Source organism: Mesoplodon mirus (genome assembly GCF_964341445.2).
Source record: "Mesoplodon mirus genome assembly, chromosome: 8".
Lineage (NCBI taxonomy): Eukaryota > Metazoa > Chordata > Mammalia > Artiodactyla > Ziphiidae > Mesoplodon > Mesoplodon mirus.
The window spans coordinates 77,703,770-77,730,019 of NC_138984.1; the positions used below are offsets into that span (position 1 = coordinate 77,703,770).

Below are 26,250 nucleotides of genomic sequence, written 5' to 3' on the forward strand. Positions count from 1 at the left end.
GCTCATGATAGAATTCTCTAGGAATATCTATAAACTTTTTCCTGTGTGACACTAAGCTTTACATAATCCCATTTTGATTAAGTTTTGTACAAGCAAGTCTATTCAAATAAAAGATATTATGTGGAATATGGATGTATCTTAGTCTACTCAATTAACGAGAGTGTTTTCTCTTTTCTTAAAAGGTAGAATTCATCTGCAGGAAACAAATATTCTTCCTAAAGAATCAATAGAAATAAGCTAGTGCTACATTTAAAAATGAAGGCAGAAAGACAGAAAGGAAGGAAAGAAGGAAGGAAGAAAGGGAAGGAGGGAGGGAGGGAGGAAGGAAGGAAGGAAAGAAAGAAGGAAAAAGACAGGAATAAAGGAAGAATAAAAACTGCCAATAATTTCCTGATTTAAGGATTAGAGATTGGGTATAGAGCAAGTAAAGAACTGAGTTCTCTTTAATTTAAAATAATTCACATGATAAACAGTACTATGTATTTCACTTAATCCTCACAAGTGGTAAGGATTCCTAAGTGGTGAACACGTTAAACTTCAATGCACTTAAAAAATTCTTCCTTGCAAATTCTAAGTTTCAAGATGCAAGTTCTGTTTTCTTTAAAAAGAGTATATATATATATATATATATATATATATATATATATTTTTTTTTTTTCTATACGGGTGTATAAATAATTAAAAACAGACTTTTTTCTTCTCTTTTTTTGTTACCAATGCCACTGAAATTGATAACCACTACAACGTATTAACTAGCAGTTTCAATCACAGAGTGGGACTGTGTTTGTTCTGAAAGATTCAGTCTCTCTGGAATGAATTTTTATATATTTTTAAAGTGGGTCTCACTTCCATTTCCTTCTGAGTGCAATTCTACTTTTGTGTTTGTGGCAAGACTTAGTCTGAATTTGCAGAATATCTTGAGTTATTTAAATAGAATGTTATCTGCCTATACAATCTTACTAAAATAAAAACACCAAGACACATATATGAAAAGTAAGTGTTAAATACAGTGAACAATAAACTGGGTGAATCTATTTAAGTTTCATAAATAAAGCTTATCTAAGCACATTTTATTAGACAACATGTTAACATTTAAAAATTAACTCTCTGGATCTACTTTCAAATTTGTAAGCAATGTAAGTATGATGCTCTTTTTCAAGCTTTAAAAATCCATCATGCTTTTGTCAACTGCTGTCTGCTATCAGCAAGGTTATCTTTAGTGGTTCCACAGTGTGATTTTTTAAAATATATATTAATATTAAAGGATCTTTAGTTTTACACAGAATTTTTTTCTTATTCCAAAGATTATACCTTATAAATGATGCTCATATCATTACCCATTGTAGGGTAAATTGCAGTCACTTAGGTCCTTGACATAATGTCACAGGGAAAGGAATTTTTAGTCAATGACAGGGGGAAAATATAGATGTACCTGTATGTATGTGCATATATATACATATATATATGAAAGGTTAGCTTACATTATAATTAGTAGGGTGATATTTATATATCTATATCTATAGATACGTAAATGTAGGCTAGTTTTTCCCATTCTAATCTGGCCTCAGCTTGAAACAGAAAAAAACCGTTGGTAGTAAATTACAGACATGTTTTTACATCAGTAAACGTGAACTGCAATTCTCAGTTCCTGAATCCCAAGATCCATGCCATTCCAGTTTTATACTCCTGAGGTCATGAAAGACCTTTGGTGTCTCCCCTTCACAAAGAGAATCAGATCTGATAGAATATAATACCCGTATATTTAATCCTATTATTTCTACAACTTTCTATAATTCTTTTCTTTGCCTTATTCTGAATGTTCTAGAGATATCAATTTTCTGATATTATTTTATCCTAATAGATAACAAAAGAGAAATCTACTTACAGCCAATCAACATGACACAAATTGAAAAGATTTTCTCCGAATTGGTGTTAGGCGACACATTCCCAAATCCTACACTCGTTAAACTGCTGAAGGTAAAATAAAGTGCTGTGACATATTTGTCTTTAATGGATGGCCCAGAACTTGAGTCACTGTCATTGTAACGTTTCCCAATTTGTTGTCCTAAGGAATCCAACCATCCGATTTTGTCAGTCAGGTAGGGTCTTTCTACGTTCCCAATCGCATACCAAATGCAAGCCAGCCAGTGAGCAATCAGGGCAAATATGCACATTAAGAGCATTAGAACAGCAGCCCCATATTCTGAATATCGATCAAGTTTTCGGGCCACTCTCACAAGACGAAGGAGTCGAGCTGTCTTCAAAAGACCAATTAATGTTGTTGTCTGTGGAAATAAATGTGCATGGTCAGAAACAGTTGGTAAACAATCCAGTGTATGTTCCTGTGAAGCAAAGTAGGTAGAAACAGGTTACAACAATATGGTAGCACTGAAGATGACTATGTATTTGAATTAAGTATTAAGGTTAGTTTTTTGTTTTTTTTTTTAATTTTACACCTGCTTTGGAAAGTACTTTGAAAGTTTGTAGTACATTAATTCAGTATCTTGGCATGTAAAACTTATGGGACAGAGACTCTATCTTCTTCATTTCATGCTTTAACCACATGCCTGGCACATAATGAATACTCAGTAAATCATTCATTCACTGACAAACATTCCAGAGTGTTACTGGTGGGCCTACCAAGGGCCACACACTGGGATTATAGTATTGAACAAACAGTCATGGTTACTTTTATAATAGAAAAAGACATTTATTTACTAGACAAAGTGTCTTATGAAGTGAAACAAGGGCTACTGTCTGTTGGGAAGAGATACATATTTTTAAAATAAACAAATAATAAGATCATTTCAGAGAGTGAAAATTGTGATGATGGTAGTAAAACAGAGTGATATGATAGAGGATATTCAGGGGCTTGGGTTGGGATGGGGACCACTTTAGAAAGGAAGACCAAAGAGAATCTTGCTGGGGGGCTGACATTAGAGTTTAGAAGGGTTTGAATAATGCGAAGGAGCCAGTCAAGAAGGCAACTGGCAAACTTATTGGATGACTGAATGCATGCATGAAGTACTATATTTAAATTCATTTTTTCTTCCTAAATGTGTTGAACTGATCAATTGTTTCTTGATATCCCAATGATATTATGTGTTTTGCTTTGGGGTATGATATGTGTAACTAATTGCACGATTATTACTGACCAGGTATCTCATGATAGGACACTTGTATATAATAACAGGATACTTAACTGGTTGTTTGGATTTGAAATCTGATAAGTACAAATTACAAATTCATTTCTTGGGTTTCCTAAATAACGTCAACTATAAGTACTATATAATTCACAGGGCATATAATTATTCCAGAGTTACATGGTGTTTACCAATCAATTATTGAGTCATTTTATGTGTTTATTGTTGTTGTTTATTTCTCAAAGTACATCCATCTGTGTTAAGAACACATATTTCAATTAAATAAATAGCATGTGGTATAACTATCACCCTATATCTTCATATTGACTTGGTGGAAAAAGAGCTCTAAATATCAAGAAAATATTTTCATTAACATTCTATAATAAGTGTTATAGATTTTTTTTCTTGTGCCAGAGTGGTCACAAGGGAAGGGAAGATTTCTCAGTCTCCCCTGACTTCTTTTCACTTAGTATTCGAATCCTCTAGAGATGAGAGGAGCTTGTGTAGTTGAGATGTTCTTATCACAATTGGATTCTGGTCTTTGCTCATTTAGGGATGGGTGGAGAGGTGAGTCTTCTCTGTTTCCAAAGCTGAGTTACTATTTTTCAGGGTGCAATAAGGGAAACAGTGTTTTCTTCATCACAAATTTAAAATTATATCTCTTCAAAGAATGAATGGTGAGTTTAAGTGAGTATGAGGTGTTTTCCTGGGAGAGATGTCAAATTTCCACTATTTGTATTGTCAGTGTTTCAGCTTAGCAGTTATGAGTTAGAACTTCAGAACAAACTTAGGTCTGAAATTCTGCTTCCATACCAGTGTGTCACCTTGGACAAGGTATTAATCTCTAAGTGTCAATTTCTTTATCTGTAAATGGGCATAATAATAACCCCTTCTAGGGTTGTAGGTAATACCCAGTAAATTTTAACTGTGTTTTTATTTGAATATCCCACACACTTTTGCTTCCATCACTAAGCAGAAACTTTATATTTATATTTATATTATATTTATATTAATGGGTTGACAGAGCTACATATTTTCCAAACGTGTTACTTTGGTATCTGGAATTTCAAATGGAGGCTTTTGGACACTGGTCATTCAGCCCCCTATGGAAATTGCAGGGATTTTTAAAGACAAGAACGTCATCTAGATTCATTGACTACTCAGACTCTAGTAACAGAAATCACCCTGGTTCAGCATAACTCCATTTCTACATTTCACAGCTTAAGTGTGCATGTTTATTTTTCCTCCTAGCTTTGTTATCTATTTACTTGTGTTGAGAAGTCAGAAATATTTGAGGGTTATTATTATTTGATTTATTATCAAAACTGCCTTTCGTTGGAACAATATTTCTGAACCTCAAAATAAATCACATATAATGACATTTCTAAAGGTATTTGGTTAACGAAGAGAAATGCTTCAAAACAAATGAGCTGTTTTAATAACATATTGTGATAAGAAGTACTAATGATTCTTCTGGCTTCAAAGATGATAGAGTAAAATGATGTTATGAAAAGAAAAGGAATCAAATCTGCTGTATATGCCACTTCCCTTCTTTTTGCCTTCCCCCCAAAGAAACCTCTGGTGTTTCTTCTAGAGTTATGTCAGAATGAGGTGAAACCTAGATGACAGTAAGTTAAGATGAATAAATATAATATATAATAACACACAAATGACCTCTTTTCTGGACCAAAAAAGTTTAAGAAATAAGGTACATGTTGAACTCTCAAGCCAGCTGACACAAAATAACTGCAGAAGGAGGGGGAGATGGAAAAGAAAAGGGAGAGGGAGAGTGTAAGGGTCGGGGGGGAGAGATTACTTTCAGCTGCATCATAAGGATGAATGAATATTGACCTCAACAGTCAAAGCTATTCTCTTGTGATTCTGTAACGTGTACCCAAGCATAACTACATATGCTAGTTTGACAATGTAACAAATGACTTGGGCTTTTTTCTATTGTTATCAAGATGCTGCTAACATGCCTGGGCATTCTTCCTTAGCTACAGTTGTGTACAGCACATCTTGTAGATGACACTTAGGCTTGCAACAACTCTTTCTTCTTCTTCTTTAAATGTCTCTTTAAAGATTTATGGCATTTTGCCCCAGATTACACAATAGAGAGAAGTGATTGCACCAAAATCTCAGAAAAAGTAGACTAAAAAATTATCCATCTCCTCTTTCAGATTTGTTGGAGACTGTTAGTCTCCATAGTTTACTTCAACGAGCTACTATCTTTGTATTATCTGAAAGTCAAAAATGGGACCAACAACTACCTTATAATTGTAGTTGTTGGCTGATTAGAATATCTTCAGAATTCATGGTTATCTCACAGTATATCTAATTTCATGTAATATCGAGACATATAAAAATCTACCTTCATTTTTTTTTCATTTTTTGGAAATAGAAATAAAACTATCCTTTAATGACAACAACTTTTAAATTGTAGAGGTAAAGAAGTTTCTCTTAGGTGGTATTTCTTGAACTTTTCACTGGTAGACAAATATTGTCTTTATTGTTACTTTTGGTAGAGATTGAAAAGGCATAAAAGCTCACTGGAGGTAAGTGTAATCATTATTATGAAATATAAATACATCATGATAATAAATAAGGTCTAGAAAACGGTTAACTATCTTGCAGTAGATTGAAACAAGGTCAACTGTTTTCCAGTCCTGTCCATGAATATATAGCAAAGGAGATAATAATAAACTCTAATAGGTCAACTCTCCACCTCATCAGTGCCCATGCCATCTCAAAATTCAACTCCTTCACTCTGACTGAATGACATTTCAAACTCTTTTTTCCTGAATGCCACAGTAAAGAAGGCCTACTTAAGATTTTCATTTTGTCAGAATTTTCAAAAAATGTAAAATGATTCTTCCTCTGAAAAGTTAACTATCTAAATTTCTGAGTAGCTGATGAATATCATCGAATTTCAATTTTTAAAAAATGTACCCACATCCACAGTTCACTAAAGCCCTAGTTACTTTTTTTATATTGAGGTAAAAGTTAGTTTCCTTTATTAAGTATGACTTTCTTAACTGAACTTTATATTAAAAATATATACTCTAAACAACTACAATTTTGTCAGTAGGTTAGATACTAGACCCAGACTCAAGAAAACTATGTGATTTTTCTTTTTTTTACTAGACAATTCATAATAGTTCAGGCATTCTCTCTTAATGTAAGTGGAATTCTTTTTGAAGAGCTGAAATTAGAATAGATGATTTCTTATCAGTATTAAACAACTCTCTACTTAAGAATAAGTTTGGTTACAGTTAAACTGAGAAAGCATCATCAATAAGAGAAAATCTCATGCTCAAGAATTTTTCAAAAAATTTTGAAAAATAATTCTTTCTTTTTAGTAAACATTTTCAAATATCTTACATTTAAAATGCTTTATTTCAAAGGTTTACTCTCTAAAATCTTTCCCTATAGTAAGTGCATAGAATTATTCTTTTATAAATGAGGAAATATAAGTATGTGATCTTTGGTTTTGCCTACAGGTTGTTGGGATGAATTGTCATTGAAACTTTCTAATTAATCCATCATTCTGTCCTCTTTGTCAAGTAATATTTGGATACAAATGGGGAAAAGGAAACACTTAGTGAGTAATACATTTCATAACTCCACACTCATGTTTTATTTTAGATTTCATTTCTATTCCCTCTAAGTTCTGGTACTTGTATTCATCGTTCAATAAACTGCCCAATAAAACTCAATAATATTGAAACTAGTTTCTATTTGTTTTGTTCAGCTTGAGTCACACTATTTCAATATTTCTAAAACACATTCACTACTGCAATCAAAGAGCTATATTTTAGGTGTGTAAAAAACCTTGTGGGGGGGGACACGTAGCTTAGCCTTTCTTAATCCGTACCAAACCTCACAAATTCCTCCACAAATGGGCTTTTAAAAAGAAGATTTTGGGCTTCCCTGGTGGCGCAGTGGTTGAGAGTCCGCCTGTGGATGCAGGGGACACGGGTTCGTGCCCCGGTCCGGAAAGATTCCACATGCCTCAGAGCAGCTGGGCCCGTGAGCCATGGCCGCTGAGCCTGCGCGTCTGGAGCCTGTGCTCCGCAACGGGAGAGACCACAACAGTGAGAGGCCCGCGTAACGCAAAAAAAAAAAAAAAAAAAAAAGACTTTAGGGACTTCCCTGGTGGTCCAGTGGTTAAGAATCCACTTTCCAATGTAGGGACGTGGGTTCGATCCCTGGCAGGAGAACTAAGATCCCACATGCCACAGGGCAACTAAGCCCGCGCACCACAACTGCTGAGCCCGCAAGCTCTAGAGCCCGCGCGCCACAACAAAAAGATCCTTCATGCCGCTACAAAGACCTAAGACCTGATGCAGCCAAATAAATAAATAAATAAATATTTTAAAAATAATAAATAAAGATTTTACAACCTCCATTATTTAATAGCTTTTACTGTCAAGACACTTTTATCTTTATTTTGTTTTGTAATTAACATTCTATTTTGCTGCAATTTGACCTCTTTCTCTTTAGTTATAGTAACATGGAAAACTGGTTATCAAATGATTCTAGATAGTATTAGGCAAATGTTACAGTAAATAAACAATTATGAATGTTATGTTATATTTTTAAAATTGGAATTTGACTTGTTCTGGAAACATTTAACCAAAAATTGTATCTTATGCCATCTTTAGCAAATTTTGTCAGTGGATCACATGTAAATAATGGATAAGTGATGAACTTGAGGCAAAATTTTTTGATGGAATACACTTATATTTCCTTAGTTCAAAAATTATTCCATTGTGGATCCTGTGTGTCTTTACTTGTCATGGCACAGATTTTTGGAGACATGACAAGTAGCCTCAAATACAAGCCAATGGAAACTTCTGCCTTAATTCCCAAGAACTATCTAATAAGAGACTTTATGTGTAGACACATATATGCATGCAGGTCTTCAAAATGTTCTTTGTCATTTAACTTTGAACATGAGTATGTCTAATGATTTAGAAATTCATTTCCAACAAACTAATGACAACTATTGTAGAGATCAGGTTCAGAAAGAATCCTGACAAGGTGATCAGAGTTTCTATACAGAGGCCTGCTACGTTTTTCCTTGTATCCATTCCATGATTCATGTATCAGACTAATGAAGCAAACATATCAATGTGAGCTGAAACTCCTCTTTTCTATTAGAAGTTTCTGTCAAAGGTCTTGCCTGCATTCAGAATTCATGAAAAATAGCAGTGAAGTGTGAAAGGAGAGCGGTCAACAAAGCAAGTAATTAATCAAAAGAATACTACTAATTTTCAGGGGAGGAAGAGTTTAATGAAGCATGTAACTAAACAGGGAGCTCTAGATTCTAACTACTAATATCACTGAAAGTAAAATTTGCCACAGAGAAGCAAACTATGGAAAAATTTGAGGCAGATAATGAAAAGTTGACTTTCTGGAGACTGAACCAATAATATTGTTCCTTTGCATCAATGATATTGAGGTAATTTGCTATGGATGGCATGATGCTTGATGATGCAAAAATTAAGAAATAGAGAATCTTTTCCTTGGTCTGTCTAGATGGCATTAGCATCAGGAAGATATTAGTATTAATGACATAGGCAAGCCCAGTTACTGCCACTACTCATTTTCAATGACAACAGGTCTTGTGGTATTTGTATACTATATGGTATACAGCACAGCTATATCAGTAAACATTTGTAGTTATCACAGTCACAGTGTTTCTAGGTATCTAAATATTAACATATACATATAAACATATCTATCTGTATAAATGCATGTATACACATATATATCAATACATTTATAAGCACACACATATCTATGCAACCCTTTATTAAAATGCAAATATAAAGAAAACTAACAATATCCCATTTAATATTGAATTTATTGTTTAAATATGGACTTTCTCATTATCAGTAGGTACAAGCATCTGATAACTTCATTATATCTTTTTATGCAGATATGCCTGAAGCATTTACATATTCTACTAGGTATTTTATTATGAACATTTCTTTTGTTTTTCCTTTATATTAAGGGTGAGCATTATATATTATATTTGTGAAATTATGTATGTAAGAAAGCTATATTATCTATGACTTTTATTTAACACTGATGTAGAGGTAGAAGAGTCCCAGCACATGGAGAACAGTTGGTAAGAAATGTGTGCCGGAGAGAAGGAACATCTTTTGGGTCAGTGAGTGAATCCTAAGCCATAAATTGTCATGGTCTTTTGGAGCCCTAAGGGCCAATCTACAAGAAACACAAGACATCCATCAAACTTCTCAGACCTGTCATTTTGGGCAGGTTGGTCCACTTTTAATACTGAGTCAAAGGAAGCAAAAGCTCTTTTTGCCCCCCAACCTACCCGCCTCCCCCTTTATTTGGGTTAACATATTTCAGAATTTTAAGTAAACAGTTGCTGTAGTTGGATAAAAGTAGCCCCAGGTTCATCCACCAGTAAGTTTCATCGCTGATTCTTTATGCTCCTTCCAGACCCACCCCTCAACTTGCTATCCTTGATGCAGACCTACTTCCCCCTACCACATACCCCAAATTCCTGTGCTTTGCAAGACAAAAACTGTCCTCAAAACATTTCCTTTCTGTCTCTTTCTTCAGGATTCCTAGCTTCAACTAGCTAATCTAATAACTATTATACGATAATGTCTATCAATAAACCTCAATAAATCTACTCGGTAAATCTTGTTGAATAATTTAGATATTTATGGATTAATGTGGTAACATGTACGTTTTTAAAGGAAGACTTCATTAAGAAACAGGGACTTTAATCCAAAGGGATGGGAAGGAGAAAAGAAGTAACCTTTGGTAAACAAGTACTACCTACCTGCTACTGGTCTAGTCTCTTCATATATGCTGCTTTAGTTTTAGAAATCACAAGAACCTACCTCTCACCATTTTACAGAAAAGAAATAAAGTCCTAAATGAATTAAATATCTTGCTTAAATACAGCAAGTAAGAGGCACAAAGGTGAATCAAACCCAGGTGTGTCTGACTCCAAAGCCAGGATCCTTCCCATATCATATCACATTTCAAAAGAGAGAGGAGCAGCTTTGGAAACAGGGAGGAATCTGGGAAATTATACATATAAGAGTGAATAACTGGAATTGCTTTACTTGAGGCAAACTTCATCTTTTCCTTTATGCTACATGAGAAAGATGATCCAGACACCATTTTTCCCCAAGACTATTTCATCCTATATTAATGTGAATCACATAAATTTTCTCTTGTTTCAGCTCACTTGAAGTTCTGTCTGAAACAGTGATTACTTGAATTACATATTTTAATAAATTTTTATTTTCAAGTGATGATATAGTAACTGAAATTAAACTGATCAAGTGCTGCATCTTAGAATAATTAGCATATTCTAATACTCACTTGTTTGATTGCTATTGATTAAATATCATTGGTAAATCAACTTTCCCTAACAATCTTGTTTGCCTATTTATTGTTTACCCATTCTTTCATTTCACTAAGCTGAAATTTAATTTGCTGTTGGTGTATATATTTTAAAATTTGAAAATGAGGTTTTACTCTATTTATCAATAAGAAATTATTTGGTGTAATTACATGGATTCACCCATTGTAAGAAACTCATAAAGATAAATATTGATAAAGAAGTATTTCAATTTCTTGCCTTTTAATTAAAAACCAAAGTTAGGAATGTCTAACATTAAGAGTTCAACTAGTTTAACAGCAGCTGACTTTTTTTGAGTATTTTGCTAGAGTTTTATATATATTATCTCATTAGAGTCTCAAATTAAGAAAAAAAAAACTTAAGCAGGGAAAGTAATATTATCATCCTTATAGATGCGGAAAGTCAAGTTTGAGACTTTGTCTAAGGTTTGTAGAATCCAGGAAGGATATATTGTTCCATTACCCTGTTCTTAATTCATCCACAGTTTGATGGGCATGTTCTGTGGGAGAGAATTTACTTCTAAACCTATTGTTTCCCTTGGCTGAGGAGGATTCTCTTGTCCTCAAGTGCTAATTGGTCAGGGAGCAACCATCTGCAGAGGGCATTCATGATATTTGATCTCCTCTTGAAAAAAAACCAAAACGATGGTGAGGTACTGACTGATTCTTAAGTAGAAAAGGATGCTGAATTTTAGTTCTTTTTTTTTTTTTTTTGGCTACGCTGCATGGTTTGTAGGATCTTAGTTCCTGACCAAGGATTGAACCCAGGACCAGGGCAGTGAAAGCACAGAGTCCTAACCACTGGACCCCCAGGGAATTTCTGACCCTGAATTTAAAAAATTCAACACACCCAGGTTATCTTTCTCAATCTAATCCCTTAGATCTACTCTCACACCTTCTGTAAAACTTTGTTATAGAATCCAGGAAATTTATTTACAAAAAATTAGTGCAATAAATTGGACGAGATTTTAGGAGAACGGAACTTGTTTTAGATCAAAGAACCCTTTGAGCAGAATCTGATTAAAAATATGGACTTTCTATCCAGAAAATGCACATCCACTTCTCAGATTTCCTTAAAGTTTCCAACTTTAGGGGACTTTCCTGATGGTCCAGTGGCTAAGACTCTGTGCTCCCAATGCAGGGGGCCCAGGTTCAATCCCTGGTCAGGGAACTAGATCCCACACGCCACGACTTAGAGTTCACATGCCACAACTAAGATCCCGTGTGTGGCAACGAAGATCCCTCATGCTGCAACTAAGACCCAGCACAGCCAAATAAATAAGTAAATATTTAAATAAAAAATAATAGGGTGAAATAATATTTTTTTAAAATTTCCAACTTTATAAGATAGTGGGGACACAAGGAGTATTTTCCAACCTAGGTATTATTATTATTATTATTATTATTTTTGCGGTACGTGGGCCTCTCACTGTTGTGGCCTCTCCCGCTGCGGAGCACAGGCTCCGGACGCACAGGCTCAGCAGCCATGGCTCACAGGCCCAGCCGCTCCGCGGCACGTGGGATCTTCCCGGACCGGGGCACGAACCCCTGTCCCCTGCATCGGCAGGCGGACTCTCAACCACTGCGCCACCAGGGAAGCCCCCAACCTAGGTATTATTTAAGAGAGAGTTTTGAATAAAACATTTCAGAAGATGCCTCTTACACATAATTTGAACATAACATAAGTCCTTGCTCTTGCAAACCACAATTATGAGTTAAGAAAGAAAGAGGCATCTTCATCTTTGACAGCTTTATATCCATAAAGTTAATATGTAGAAATTATACATTCTGGGAATGTGCTATGTGCTATGAAACACTTGTCTCAAAGTTTAATTTGTTGTTTAAAAGATAAATAGTCTTTACCATTTCTTAGCAAAAATAGAAAGAATTGTGAATCATTTGCAATGGCAAAAATGTTCCATTTCATTTAATAGCATTTCCAATTGAAAATGAATTTTATCTGTGTGATATAGAAAGTTTGTAAAGCAACCGCTTTTTTTGCTTAAAGCAAAAGCTTCACTTTTATAACTTCAATCTTTCAGAAAATAAGATTCTTAAGCAGCTCTTACCTCATCAGAACCAGATCCAAAAATCAGCAAGTCAAAAGGAATTGCTGCAACCATGTCAATCAGGAACCAGCCTTTGAAGTAGTGTATTGCTATTTTGGCTGGATCACTTACCACTTCTTCATTTTGATTTACATATGTTGTTCTGAAGTTTATTAGAATATCTATGATAAACATAATATCCACAATCAAGTCTACCACATTCAAAGGGCTGCAGGAATAGCCACATTCTCGTCTTTTCTGTTCTTCTCTGTCATTGAGGAGAAAGGCTGCAGAGTAGGGAGTGAATATAGCTGTGTATATGACCAACAGCAGAATAAGCCAATCCCAGACGGCCTTGAAAGGACTGTAGTGCAATATTGTAAACTTGTTGATGCGTGGTGTCTGCAGTTTATATTCTGGTAGGACGTCTGCTCCTAACGAGAGAACCTGAATACAGAAAAGAGAATCATACACTACATAAAAATGTGATTATTTAATCTCCAAATCTATAAAAATATTAAGGTAATTATACAGCAAAATCTTCTAGAAAAAATCATGGAATTGTGAAGTATGTACATTTAAAGGAATCCATATAAGCCCCTACCATCCAGTATATTTGACCCCAGAAAACCTCATTGGTATTTCTTGATAAATATAATTTTCACTAAAAAATAGTGAATATTGTCACTGAGATACTAAGGAATGGGTTACTGGTTCCTCTGGAACATACTACTACTCAGAAATAAAAATACATAGCAGTTTGTAGAAAATCATAAAATCAGTTTAATACATGAATAATTGTTTTCAAACCTAAGAAAGGATTGGCTGTAATGATTAGAAACAGTCTACTTGGATTCATGGTCATATTTAATTTGCATATATTTAATTTATCATTAAACTTTGATAAATTAAACTCAACTCATTCAAATCTTTAATTAAAATTTCCCACCTGCAAATCTGTTTTTAACATTAGAAAAAAAGGGACATGGGATTAAAATAAACACAAAGGAGAGTTTTTCCTAAAAGGTTGAAGGAGTATTTTATCTCCTGGGACAAATATACTTTCACCTGAACTCCTTCATAACATTTAAAGAACCATGTGGAAAGAATGGTGCAAGGAAATATTCAGAATATTGATCTGGAGAGGCTGCAAGATTCTTAGCCATCAAGGGGTACTTAAACTCTAAGATTTATTCTACTTAATAAAGTATTGGGTAGACTAAAATAATTCACCTTTTAGAGTTTTAGTTTATCTGAAAAAATAAGAGCTAAACTTGAATTGTGACACTACCCAGTAGAAAATTTCCATGTAGATTTTAACTTGATTATAATAATAAATTATCACAGAAAATTTCAATTTTAAGTCTCATTTTCATTGTCATATACCATACGCTTTTTCACATACGAGTTACCGTTCTTATCTTAAAAAGAACTTGAGAAGTTAAATAACCCCAAATGAAGTAAAACATGACTTTTAGATATAACCTTAGTTCAGTTAAAATAGAGAAAGCTATTTTTAGATAACAGCTAAACTGATTTAATCAGCTTTGAATAAAATAATAAAGAATTGAGAGTAAAGCCCAGAGTAAATTTGAACTACAATTATATGGTGGAAAAGGAATATTATTTTAAGTTGTGAGAAATAACAGGAATTATTAGTCAAAGAGAACTCTGGAAAATAAGTGACTTCACTGTTTATGAAATACTAAATAAGTGACTTCACTGTTTATGAAATACTAAAAATCCTTAGAATCCAAGATCTATATCTATATCTGTATCTATATCTAACTCCCAATATCCAAATAAGAATAATGTTTGGATAATCCATCAACTGATAAGTGCAGGTTGATAGAACTCTATCCTTAATATGCTTCTATGCTTAATATAGAAACCAATGTATGATATTTTGGTTTGGGAGGAATGGACCATCTTATAAGATGGCATTATGTAACGTTCCTTTCTCAAAAACCGGGGACTACTCAGTATGTAGAAAGTAAAATCCGAAACCTTATTTTGGCTCTCAAAGTCATCTAAAATATGGACCCATTCTATCTTTCAGTTCCTTCTCCTATTCTCTATGTACTCAGTGTACTCTGGCAACATGACTAAATTTTTGAGATCTTCCCAAATCCCTGAAGTCACAAATTTCTCTCATTAAAAAAAAAGAGTATATAATCATCCAAAGAGAACAAAAAAAATTATTTCTAAATATGAGGATATTGTCTGAGCTTGCTTCCTGATTAAGTTTCATACTTCTGATACCTATCTCTCAGATGGGACTATTTGAACACTTGTTTTAGCAGAAGTATAACTTAGAATACATCCAGCACCTTGAAGTTACCCTTGAGAAGTAAAAACTGTGGGTGGAACTCTTTCCATCCCACATATGCAAACATTCATTTAACAGTCAGAAGACTGTTGTGCTAAGAGTGGAGACTGAAAAACTGGGAAGACACTGGCCCTGAAATCACAGAGTTTATTGTCTATTGGCAGAGAGACGAGGAAGAAAATGACAGCGTTGCTCATGTTTGAATAAAATACAGACTCCTTTTGAAGGGAAAGATACTTAGGGCAGAACTCCAATGATGATTATATTATTCTTATTTATAGTGGTAAGTAAATATGTACAAAAATAAGACTAGGTTGAAACTTTTCAAGCTTACACCTCTTACTATGACTCTTGTGTGCTGAATTGTGGACTTCAAAGATACGTTGAAGTCCTAATCCCTGTGAATGTGACTTTATTTGGAAATAGCACCTTTGTAGATGTAATCAAATAAAAATGAGGTTCTAGTGGCTTGGGGTGGGCCCTGATGCAATAACTGGAGTCCTTATAAAAAAAGGGAAATTTGGATACAGAGACACGAAGACACACAGGGAGAATGCCACAAAGACAAACAGGGAGAATGAAGGCAGATACAGATGCAAGCCAAGGAACATCAAGGATTACTGGCAGCCCCCAGAGCCTAGAAGAGAAGTATGAAACAAATTCTCCCCAGGAAACTCCAGAAGGAACCAACCTTGCCAATACCGTGACTTTGGACTCCTGTGCTCCAGAATTGTGAGAGAATAAGTTTTCATTGTTTTAAGCTACCCATTTTGTGGTATTTTGTTACGATGGCCCTAGTGAACTAATACAAGGACAAATAATGAAAACAAATGATTTACAAAAATATTTACAAAACCAGTGAATTCATACCAGCATCACTAATTCAATATTTGACATATCTGTAGGTCAAAAATGGTTGAACTTTGGCTATTATGTGTGGTTTGATCTATTAGGTAAAATAATTTTCTCTCTTCTAACCTCAACGCTTTTTTTTTTTTTTTTTGCAAAAAGTAGTCAAAATAGAATTACAAACTTCAAAGATTTTATTGCTGTATTAGGATAATCTAATCTAATCTTTAATCCAAATTATGCCCCTATTAGGCTTCGAAAGCCCATTTAAATGGTGCTACTTGATACTCTAAAAGTTTTTTATTTACTTGGAGTTGACTTTAACTTTGAGGCATTATTGAATTCTATATTAAGTAATTATCTAATCAAATTATGTCTGGAACTGGGATCAGAAATGTAGTTCATTTGTTAACTTCCAACATACCTATCGATCCTGAACCACTGAAATTTGGTACATACAACAGTGGAGTGTGTTTTGACAATGTATTTTTAGTAACTGGTATGGTAATAAACCTTATGATATAGGTTCTTAAGCTTCTTCATGGCTATACCTGTGTTATATGATCACTCAATTCTGTCATGAATTTTATTAGCCAAATGACTTCAAAAACTTATTTATACAGCATGCTTTGGTATCATGAACTCTCGTAAATCCACATGCTATCATAGGCACTGAAATCAGGTAGATGGCAGTACTCTGTTATTAAGTGATTAGCTTATTGATTCAGAAGATTATTGTACTGTTTTAAGTTTTACCAAGAGAGAGGAATTTTTAAGATTTTCCAGGAGCACTCATGGACATTTGAGAATATTCCTTTCTGTGGTTGTTGGTTTGAGAATTGTTAAAGTTTACTAGGCAAGGAGGTTGAGGTGGCCAAGTTTAGTTGCAAATAAATGCATCTGGCAGTGGAATGGAGGAGAAAGCAAAGAGGGGTAGGACCAGAGGCTTAGAGATCACTTAAGACTTTGGTACTAAGAAACATAGGTAAATGAGGAGAGATCAGGAAATCCTGTACTAGGAATCGGGTGGCAGAGACAGAGAGGAAGGACACATTTCAGAAATAAATTCATCTCCGGGTGTAAGAATGAGGAGTGGAGAAGCATTTGTTTCTTTATGGTTCCAATAATGAGTCTTATTAGAGCCAATCATGGTAATTACAATCTTTGAAGGCTCAACCAGGATTGGAATAAGGGAAAGGGTCCTAAATTTTAAATTTGAAAAGCTGGGTTTAAATTCTGGATACAATTTTTCTGGTAAATCATTTAATCTCTTCAGATCTTTTTCTTATCATCTGTGTGATGGGGACAGTAATCTTTGCTCAAATAACCTATCTATACAGAGCTACCATATCACATCAGATACTTTCTATAAAAGTAGCCGATAAAATGGGAAATATTTACATAAAGTAATTTCATTATTTTTTAGTGTTCTTGAGTTACTTGTTTAAATCTTGAATCTAACGAACCAAATATAACCAAAACATATATGAACCAATTGGAGAAATTTGAACACTGCCTGGATGTTGATAATATTAAGGTATTGTTGCAGTTATCTTCTCCTTAGAATAAATTAGCTAACACATAATGGCTTAAAACAATAGTTATTTTATTATTCATGATTATATGGATGAAAAGTTTAAGCAGGTCTTGGCTGGGCCATTCTTCTGTTCCACATAGTGTCAGTTGGGGTCTCTCAGTCATAATCAGTTGGTGGCTGAGCTTGTGTGGAGAATCCAGGAAGGATTCTCTCACATGTCCAGTACATTGGTGTGAACAGTTCGAAGGCATGGTTCACTCAAGATGCTGGAACAAATGGGTTTCTCTCTCTATAATGTAATGTAATGTAATATAATATAATATAATATAATATAATATAATATAAGATATATAATGTAATGTAATATAAATAATATAATAATTATATTTACATATATATGGTTTCTCCATATGGTCTTTCCTTTCCTTGGAGCTTCTCCATATGGTTTTTTTTTTTTTTAGCTAACAGGGTAGTAAGATGTCTTATGTGGATGTTTAGTAGTCCCAAGAGAGAAGTAGAAATATCTAGTCCTCTTAAAGTCAAGGAGTAGAAGTAGTATAGCATTACTCCTGTCATATACTACTGGCCAAAACAGTCATAGCCTAGCATAGATTCAAAAAAGTAGAGAATTAGTCTTTACATTTTGATAGGGGAATGGCATGCATGTGGAAAGAAGGAATTAACTGTGGCCATCTTGGAGACAAGCTATCGCAGAAATTGTTGACGAGTATTGTTTTTAGATGTGATAATGATGTTGTGCTCACGTTTTAAAAATTGTCTTAACCTTTTAGAGATACATAATAAAATATTTGTGGATGAAATGCTATAATATTTGAGGTGGGCTCCAATAAAATCCAGAGTGAGGGAAGGGAAAGGTGAGAGAAAGTCTGGTTATATGCAGTGTTAGATGTATGTTGATTTTTAGTGAAACTGGGTGATGGGTATATACTATTCTCTCTATTTTTACAATATGTTTAAATTGTTCAAAATAAAAACTTTTAAAAAAAGAATTATAGAATCTCAGTCAGAAAGGTCTAAGATATTGAGGATGGGTCTACACATATCACCATGGGAGCTTATTCCTATCAGAATTGAGTTGGTTCCTTGTTAGGCAAGTTAGGATGCCTTTTTCTACAACAGAATGTTTCCTTTGCTCTCTGCATATCTAATTCATATTATGTTTATCTCCATTCAGTCCACACAGACCTCACACAATCCCAACTTTGCCCAGACTTGAACTGTTTCTCCTTAAATTTGTGTCATATTGGTGGCTGGGACAAATCACATCATAAGAAGATAATTGGATGTGCTAAGTCTGTAGATGTCTATTCCTCTGAGTATCTTTACCCATATTGCTCATCAAGTTAGATTAAAATAAGCCACTTTTCAAGACCCATCAGGTTAGGCCTCTTATTAAAATATTTTTACTTCATTAGCATTTCATATTCAAGCGTTAAGCTTTCATTCTGGATTGATACAAGAGGCATGTTTTTGCATTCTTTCCTCATAAAACTAAACGCAATGTTTATGTTGTTTAATGTCATTTTTGCAAATATTTGCATTATATATACATATTTATAATTCATTTCTAGAAAAAAATGGATCTCTCTTGAGAAATCAAAAGGTTTCATATCTTTTTTGTTTAAAAAGTGACAGTTATTTCATTACTTATAGTTACTTTTTTTAATCTTACAAAAAACTGTATGAGTTTAGAATTTCAGTACCATTATTTCTCTTTCCCTTTATATTGTTTTAATCATCTTATTTCCATTTTAATGTTCTAAATGCATATATCTTTTATAATGCCACCTCATACTTACTTTGGAATTGGATAAATGAATGAATCGTTAAGTCCCCCAAAAGTTAAAATTAATTATGACAGTGCCTGGGAGTCATTCTGTTGGAAACAAAATATTAGATAGGTAACTAATTGTTCTAAAAGATGTAAATAGGATTCTAAGGGGCCAATGATTGAAAAGAAAAAGTCTGCTATACAGTCTGTTACATTTTGCTGAGAGCCAGCTTCTCCCACGCATTTGAGTAATAACACACTTTAGAAAGATAAAACATGATTAATTGAACTATTATAAGAATTTTCTTTTAAGAGAGAAAGAAAAGCGGGGAAGAAACCTCACTGTATAAAAAAAGGAGAACTCCATGGTCTCCAGAAAGACACTTCTATTTTCTTTCCTCAAAACCACCACTTAAATGTACAGTTTAATACAGCTAAAATGTGGTTTTCTTTACCAAATACAGTTTTTCTCTTTGCTAGCACATTACTATTTGTTTAACCTTGAACAGTTAAGTGTTATATAAAACCAAAATCTTTATAGGAAACAGCACTATTTATTCAATGAAGATCTACTGTGAAAATTTTGTGCGAACACCAGGATTAATAACTACTCTTCTCTTTTGAAAAGTGCAATAGGGAACGATTAAGCCTTCCAAAAGATTATACAGTACTTTTGGCAGCTGTTAAACGCCATGCTGAGGTGTTGGTAGAGACTACTCATGTGTTACTTATCCTTTTCTTGGGACTTGCAGTTAACTAATAGGCTAGCTGTATTTTTATCTATCAAAAGAGTAGTCAGTAACAAAATGAATCAGATAGATAATATAGCATCAGAAAAGATTGAAACTCTCCTGGCTTTTAAGCATCTGATTTGAGAAATAAAGTAAAACCTGAGTAATTTTCATTGAAACAGGCCGCTCCACTGATGGTTACCCAGATATTTAAATTAAAAGATGAAAAATATTCACACAAATAAATCAGATCTGTACCATAGGAAATATTTTTAAATAAGTAAAATACTAAAATTAGGTAGTAGAATCACTGCAGCATTCTGTATTCAAATAATTTTCTAAGGTTTAAAGTAGACATTTAGTCATTTGTGTGTATGTGGGTATGTGTGCACACACTTGTATGTATTTGTGTGTGAGTGTTGGATTGAACCATGAAGATTGTATGAATTTGTGAAAATAAGAGTCATCTAGCTAAATGTCAGGTTTAGTGTTTTGTTTTTGTATGTTCTGGGTATGTTAATATGAAAAATATCTGCTTCTCAGGCTTCCCTGGTGGCACAGTGGTTAAGAATCTGCTTGTTAATGCAGGGGACACAGGTTTGATCCCTGGTCCGGGAAGATCCCACATGCCGTGGAGCAACTAAGCCTGTGTGCCACACTACTGAGCCTGTGCTCTAGAGCCCGCAAGACACAACTACTGAGCCTGCGTGCTGCAACTACTAAAGGCCGTGCGCCTAGAGCCCGTGCTCCTCAGCAAGAGAAACCACCACTGTAAGACGCTGCTCACCGCAACTAAGAGTAGCCCCCGCTCGGTGCAACTAGAGAAAGCCCGAGTGCAGCAATGAAGACCCAACACAGCCAAAAATAAATAAATACAATACATAAAGTTAAAAAAAAAGAAAAGAAAAAATATCTGCTTCTCAAAATACGTGTGACTCTCAGAATATGAAAGAAATAGGTTAAATAATACCTTAAACGTTTATAATACTCTTGTATTACTTCAAATATATGCATATTAAAAATGACAGTTTCTTCCAGAACCATAAACTCCTCTTAACTTCCACACTGATGGCCAGCTGGACAGTGGCCCTTGGTTCCGGCTCTGTATTCAAATAAGTTTGAATCAGCCCCACCCCTGTGCCAGGCTGATCTGAGAAGCTTGGGGTATCACCTTGTTGCTGATACCAGATACTTTCTGACCTAATGTTTGCTTTCTTGCCTGCCTCTTCTCTCCTCTTTCCTTTCTCATGGAAACTATACACATGCACTCTTCTCTCCATTTTCTTTATCTTTGTTTTTAAATGGACATAATTTAAGAAAAAATGGAAATCAGGAAAAGGAGCACTTGGCACAGCAGTTCAAATGCACAGAGGAATGAGGAATGGCCTTAAAGATCAGAGAGAGAAATATAGGGTTTAGATAGGACAGTTTGAGATAAATGTGCCATATACCAATTCAAGGAGTTGCCTGATAGATAGAATGTCTGGGATAGGGCTCCTGAGGGGGTAGGAGTCTGATATTTCATCCTGCAGAGGCAGTGGCTGAAGTTCTGGAAACTAGACTCATTTGCCAGGAGGCTGTAAAGAAAGAGGGAATCCACTGGAGATAACTAAAATGTGGGATGGAGAAAAAAGGCAAGGGAATATTCCCGGGACTTAGCACCTTACCTGAATATAAGCTCAAAATAGCTGAATGGGCATATTTGTAGCTTAAGAAAAAGAGACAATGAAAGTGGCAAGAAAGAAGATTCACGAGAGAAAGGATTATGATAGAAATAGCTGCTGTCACCAAAATTTGTTGTTCTCCCTTCCATGGAGTAGAGTTGTTGCTAGAATGTGTCTGTCCAGCCAAGAACACATTACTCAGCCTCATCTGCATCTAGCTCTGGTCATGTGCCATGAATAGTTCTTCTTGGCCAAAGCCTTCAAGGAGCAGGTGTGTGATTCCCTATTCTCTCTTTTTCCTTCCATGGCATAACTCAGATGCTTCCAAGGCTTCAGGTCCGTAAGTCCTATGGGATAGGGGAGCCCCCAGATGTAGGAAACCTTGGTCACTGAATTACCAAGAGGAGGAAATTATTCATTGCACAGAAATACAGTTTCTGGTATTGCTTGAAAATGAAATATAATATTGGGATAAGCCTCAATGTTATGGGGGTTTATTAGTTCCAATGCTAGCATTACCCTAACTAATACTTGGATCTTTAATAAGACAAAGTCCTCAAACAGGCAGGAGAGAAACATCAAGTCCACTGTGTATTCCATCTCTTCCCTCTGCTCTCCCTTGAGGTTTAGTTTAATAGAGTCACATCACTGGTATCAACAACTTGTAAAAGACCAAGAGAGCCACATCTAAATCCAGTTAAATCACATGAACCAGCACACTCATTATTCTGGTGACTTTTTCAAGGGTGGGGTGAATAAGGAGTAAAAAACCACAAAGGAATAGATATGCTCAGGCTCACTTCACTCAGTCAGATTCTTTCTGCCCAGGTGTCCCCAAAATCACTATCACGGAAAGGAGGACAATGGGGAATGATGTGCTTCCTCCAACACCTTCTTCCTTAGGCAGGGGAAGACCAAACTCACGGCTGCAGCTGCCACCACCGCTACCTGGAAAAGGAGCGGAGCTGCCCTCCTCAATGTCTTCTGTCAACCTATTTTAACCCTTGCTCTTTTTTCCTTGAAATATGTTGTATTTGATGACACTGGGCTCCTGAGACAGTTCCTGCTCACCTCATCAATGCTATCTCTTGGAGAAAGAGGAGAGTTAACCCTGAATTACCAGGGCCAGTATTGAAGTATGACATTCAATTCTCTCAACAGCTCTTTGAAATAAACATTATTATCTCCATTTTTTTTATAGACAAGGAAACTGACTCAAGAGAGGCTGAATAATTTATCTGAGTTCTCAAAGCCAACTATAGTATTATCAATCATAACATCCCTTAACTTTATTGAATGCCTATTATTTACTGAAAGCTTGATGGGCACTATCAAATTTAAATATTACAATTTTACATCAGAGGTGCTTGCTATGAGTTCAATTGTGTCCCCCCCCCAACTACTCCTAACCCCCAGTACCTGTGAAGGAGACCTTATTTGGAAGTAGGGTCTTTGCAGATGTAATCAAGGTAAGATGAGGTCATACTGGATTGAGAGGGGCTCTAATCCAACGTGACTGGTGTCCTTAGTAGAAGAGGAGAAGAGATATAGAGACAGACACACAGGAAGAATGCCATGTGATGATGGAGACAGAGATTGGAGAGATGCATCTACAAGCCAAGGAACACCAAGATTTCCAGCAACAAAGGAGATGAGAGAAAGGCATGGAATAGATTTTCCCCTGAACCTTCAAAGAGAGAACTGGCTCTGCTAACACCTGGATTTGAGACTTTCAGCTTCCAGAACTGTAAGAGAATAAACATAGGTTGTTTTAAGCCACCTAGTTTGTGGTAATTTGTAGGATAACCCAAGAAATTAAGACAATGCTATTGTTTATTCCAGTCTACAGATTCAAAAACTGAAGTTAGCGGCTAACTTCCCAAAGTTGTCTGGTTCCATAGGCCTGTGTTCTTATTTACAGCAGCATATCAGTATTCAGTTCATTTTGTCTTGGAGACAAAGCCTGTGGTTCTTTTTTTTTTAACTATACATATGTTTCCAGAAGAAGAAATTATTTTGCAAGGGTATATATATTTTCATAGTTGTCAAAATGCCTTTAATAAAATCCTAATCACCTTTGCCAAAATAGTGAATAAAGAGTATTATGTACAACCCCTTCTTGCCAAGAGCCTAAATGCCATTCGTTTGGACAAACACACGTGTGTAGGATACAGGAAGAACAAAATAGAAATGTTAGATGGCCATGATGGACACCAAAAATAATAATAAAGACAATTTTAATTAGCAATCCATAATCTGTCAAATATTGCAGAATAAGCCAGACTCCTGACTGAGACAGCCCTGTTACATATTCCAGCTTGGCCATTTCAAAAAATGTCCCTGAGTATCAGGTTTCTTAACAGCAAAATGAGGACAGCAATCGCTACCCCATAGGTATCTGTAAACTAAGTAAGACAACAAACATAAAGTTCCACATATAACTCCTGTTTGGTTCACTATAAACATCCAATAAGTGGGTATTACTATTATGATTTTAGGCATATTTAACTTGAACAGCTCAAAATTAAATGATAAATAACATTCAATGTCAATTATAATTATTGACTGAACCCAGTTTTCTGATGTGACCTTTGGAGCAAGTCAATTATGCAAAGATAGAGACAGTAGAAGACAGATGGTTAGGCCTCTTGGTTATGTGTGCTTGCTGGTAAGATAAAATTTCTTCTTTGTTTTTGAACATCTGTTACGCTATATTGGCCTGTGGGCCATGCAAAGAGTGGTAATTTAGAGAATCAACTATTTTTTGAAAGCCCTCAAACACTTTGAAAGGACCCAGTTTTAAGCAAGCAATAGGAGATTTCCTCATAAATCATATGTCGTGGAACTAGGGAACATTCAGTGGCCTGCTTGGAGTGCCTATCGTAAAGGAAACTGAACATCTGATGGGCGGTTGGAGAAAATTACTCGGGTATCTTCAGAGAGTATATGAATTTCTCTATTTTGCTGTAAGTAAGGGTACTTCTTTTAAATGAATTCAGTAGGTATTTGTGGACTCCCTGTCAGTTTTAAATCTTGAGTGTACTTTCTAAGGATCCTGTAGAAATTATACATGCAACAAAATCAGTATAGCTGATCTCTGAGATTCTACAGTTCTCCTCTCTTATCTCACACTGGTTGTTTACTCAGTTACACTATATCAGTGTGGTTTCACTATGTTTGCTGTATTATCTATGGGTTAAGGCTTAATGTATTTTAAGGAAAAAAATCAGAACCAGTCTCCATAAAAATTCCAGGATAAAGTTCTCATCACAAGAGATTTCTTTTTCTTTTTAGTGTATCTATATGAGATGATGGATGTTGACTGAACCTTTCGTGATAATCATTTCACAATATGTGTAAATTAAACCATCATGCTGTATATCTTAAACTTACATAGTCATGTATGTCAATTATTTTTCAATAAAATGAAAAAAAATTCCAGGATGATGGGGAAATGTAAATGTGTATATATGTATATGAGCAATCACATGATTATCTAACACAGTGTATTGTTCTGGGATATATGGGTGGGTTTTTGTGAATCTCCTGAAATTATTTTTTAAAAAATTTAAGAAGTATGGTGGTGTTTTTTTTAGGGAAAATGTGTTCATGTTCTTTTTTTGGATTCTCAAAGTCATCCAAGACCTACAATAGTTAAAAATCCTAACTTATGACATGAACTTCTATGGGTCTTTGAATTCCATAGAACCACAACACATGTATAATCATCAAGTGAGAGGAAATAATAGAGAAAGAGAGGCAAAAGAGTAAGAATAGTAAACGTTTAGAGAGAAAATGAAGCATAAATTAATGGAGGTGGCACTAGCAGGAAATGTGCTCAAAATTAGAGTGAACTCAAAGATGGCATCTTGACTGAAGCACAGGTGAGCTTTCTCCATTACTGACAGATATTTTCTGAGTACAGTTGGCCCTTGAACAATGCAGGGGTTAGGGGCACCAACCCTTCTCTCAGTTGAAAATCCATGTATAACTTATAGTTGATGCTCCGTATCCATGGTTCCTCTGTATCCAAGGTCCCAACCAATGGCAGATCATGTAGTACTGTAGTATTTACTATTGAAAAAAATCTGCGAATAAGTGAACCCACACAGTTCAAACCCGTATTGTCCAAGTGTGCAACTGTATCTACAAGATGAACAGTCTACTAATTCTAAGGCCTGTGTTTTCTTTTAAATAACTTGGGTTCAGAGATGGTTTCTCATTCCTGTTAACTTCCCAAATGAGAAATACCTTCCTGTCAAGTTTGAGAATATCCAGTTACTAAGTAGCCTTAGCAACTGTGAGCTTCCTACCCAATTTGCAGTTGACAAGTCTTACTTGGTTGGGCCATATCTGATGATAGTTAGTAAAACTTGACTCTAATTGCGGGAATCCACTCTAGTGGTTTACTTTAGTAACAAGTTCTTGGAAGGCCACCATTTGCCTCCTGGATTTGTTCTTTTTGGAGATCTGACAAGTTTCATTAGGGACCCAGAAGAGCAATAAATAGAAAATGCCAGAATATCTATAGATCAACTCAATACAACCATAGGAAGTAAAACAAGATGCCTTCTACAGAATCAGGTGTTAAATCATCAATTTTTCTTTGTTTTTCCTTTCTCCCACCCCCCATCTTCTTTCTCCCTTCTTCCCTCCCCTCCCTCCCTCCCTCCTTCCCTCCCTTCCTTCCTTCCTTCCTTTCCTTCCTCCCTTCCAAAATGAAAAGGTTTAACAGAAGTCA

The 26,250-nt window shown here is 35.1% G+C and overlaps 1 protein-coding gene across 5 annotated transcripts in view; it reads right to left on the reverse strand.

Moving 5' to 3' along the window:
- KCNH7 (potassium voltage-gated channel subfamily H member 7) overlaps window positions 1-26,250 on the reverse strand; it is a 461,513-nt gene that overhangs the window by 53,934 nt on the left and 381,329 nt on the right. For 4 of the 5 annotated variants that reach the window (XM_082629981.1, XM_082629982.1, XM_082629983.1 and 1 more), the window contains 2 exons: window positions 12,629-13,054; window positions 1,886-2,285 (listed from right to left, as the gene is read on the reverse strand). In XM_082629981.1, the coding sequence (XP_082486107.1) occupies window positions 1,886-2,285; window positions 12,629-13,054 (826 nt within the window). The remainder of the gene's footprint in view (window positions 1-1,885; window positions 2,286-12,628; window positions 13,055-26,250) is intronic. The other variant, XM_082629984.1, reaches the window with a different exon arrangement.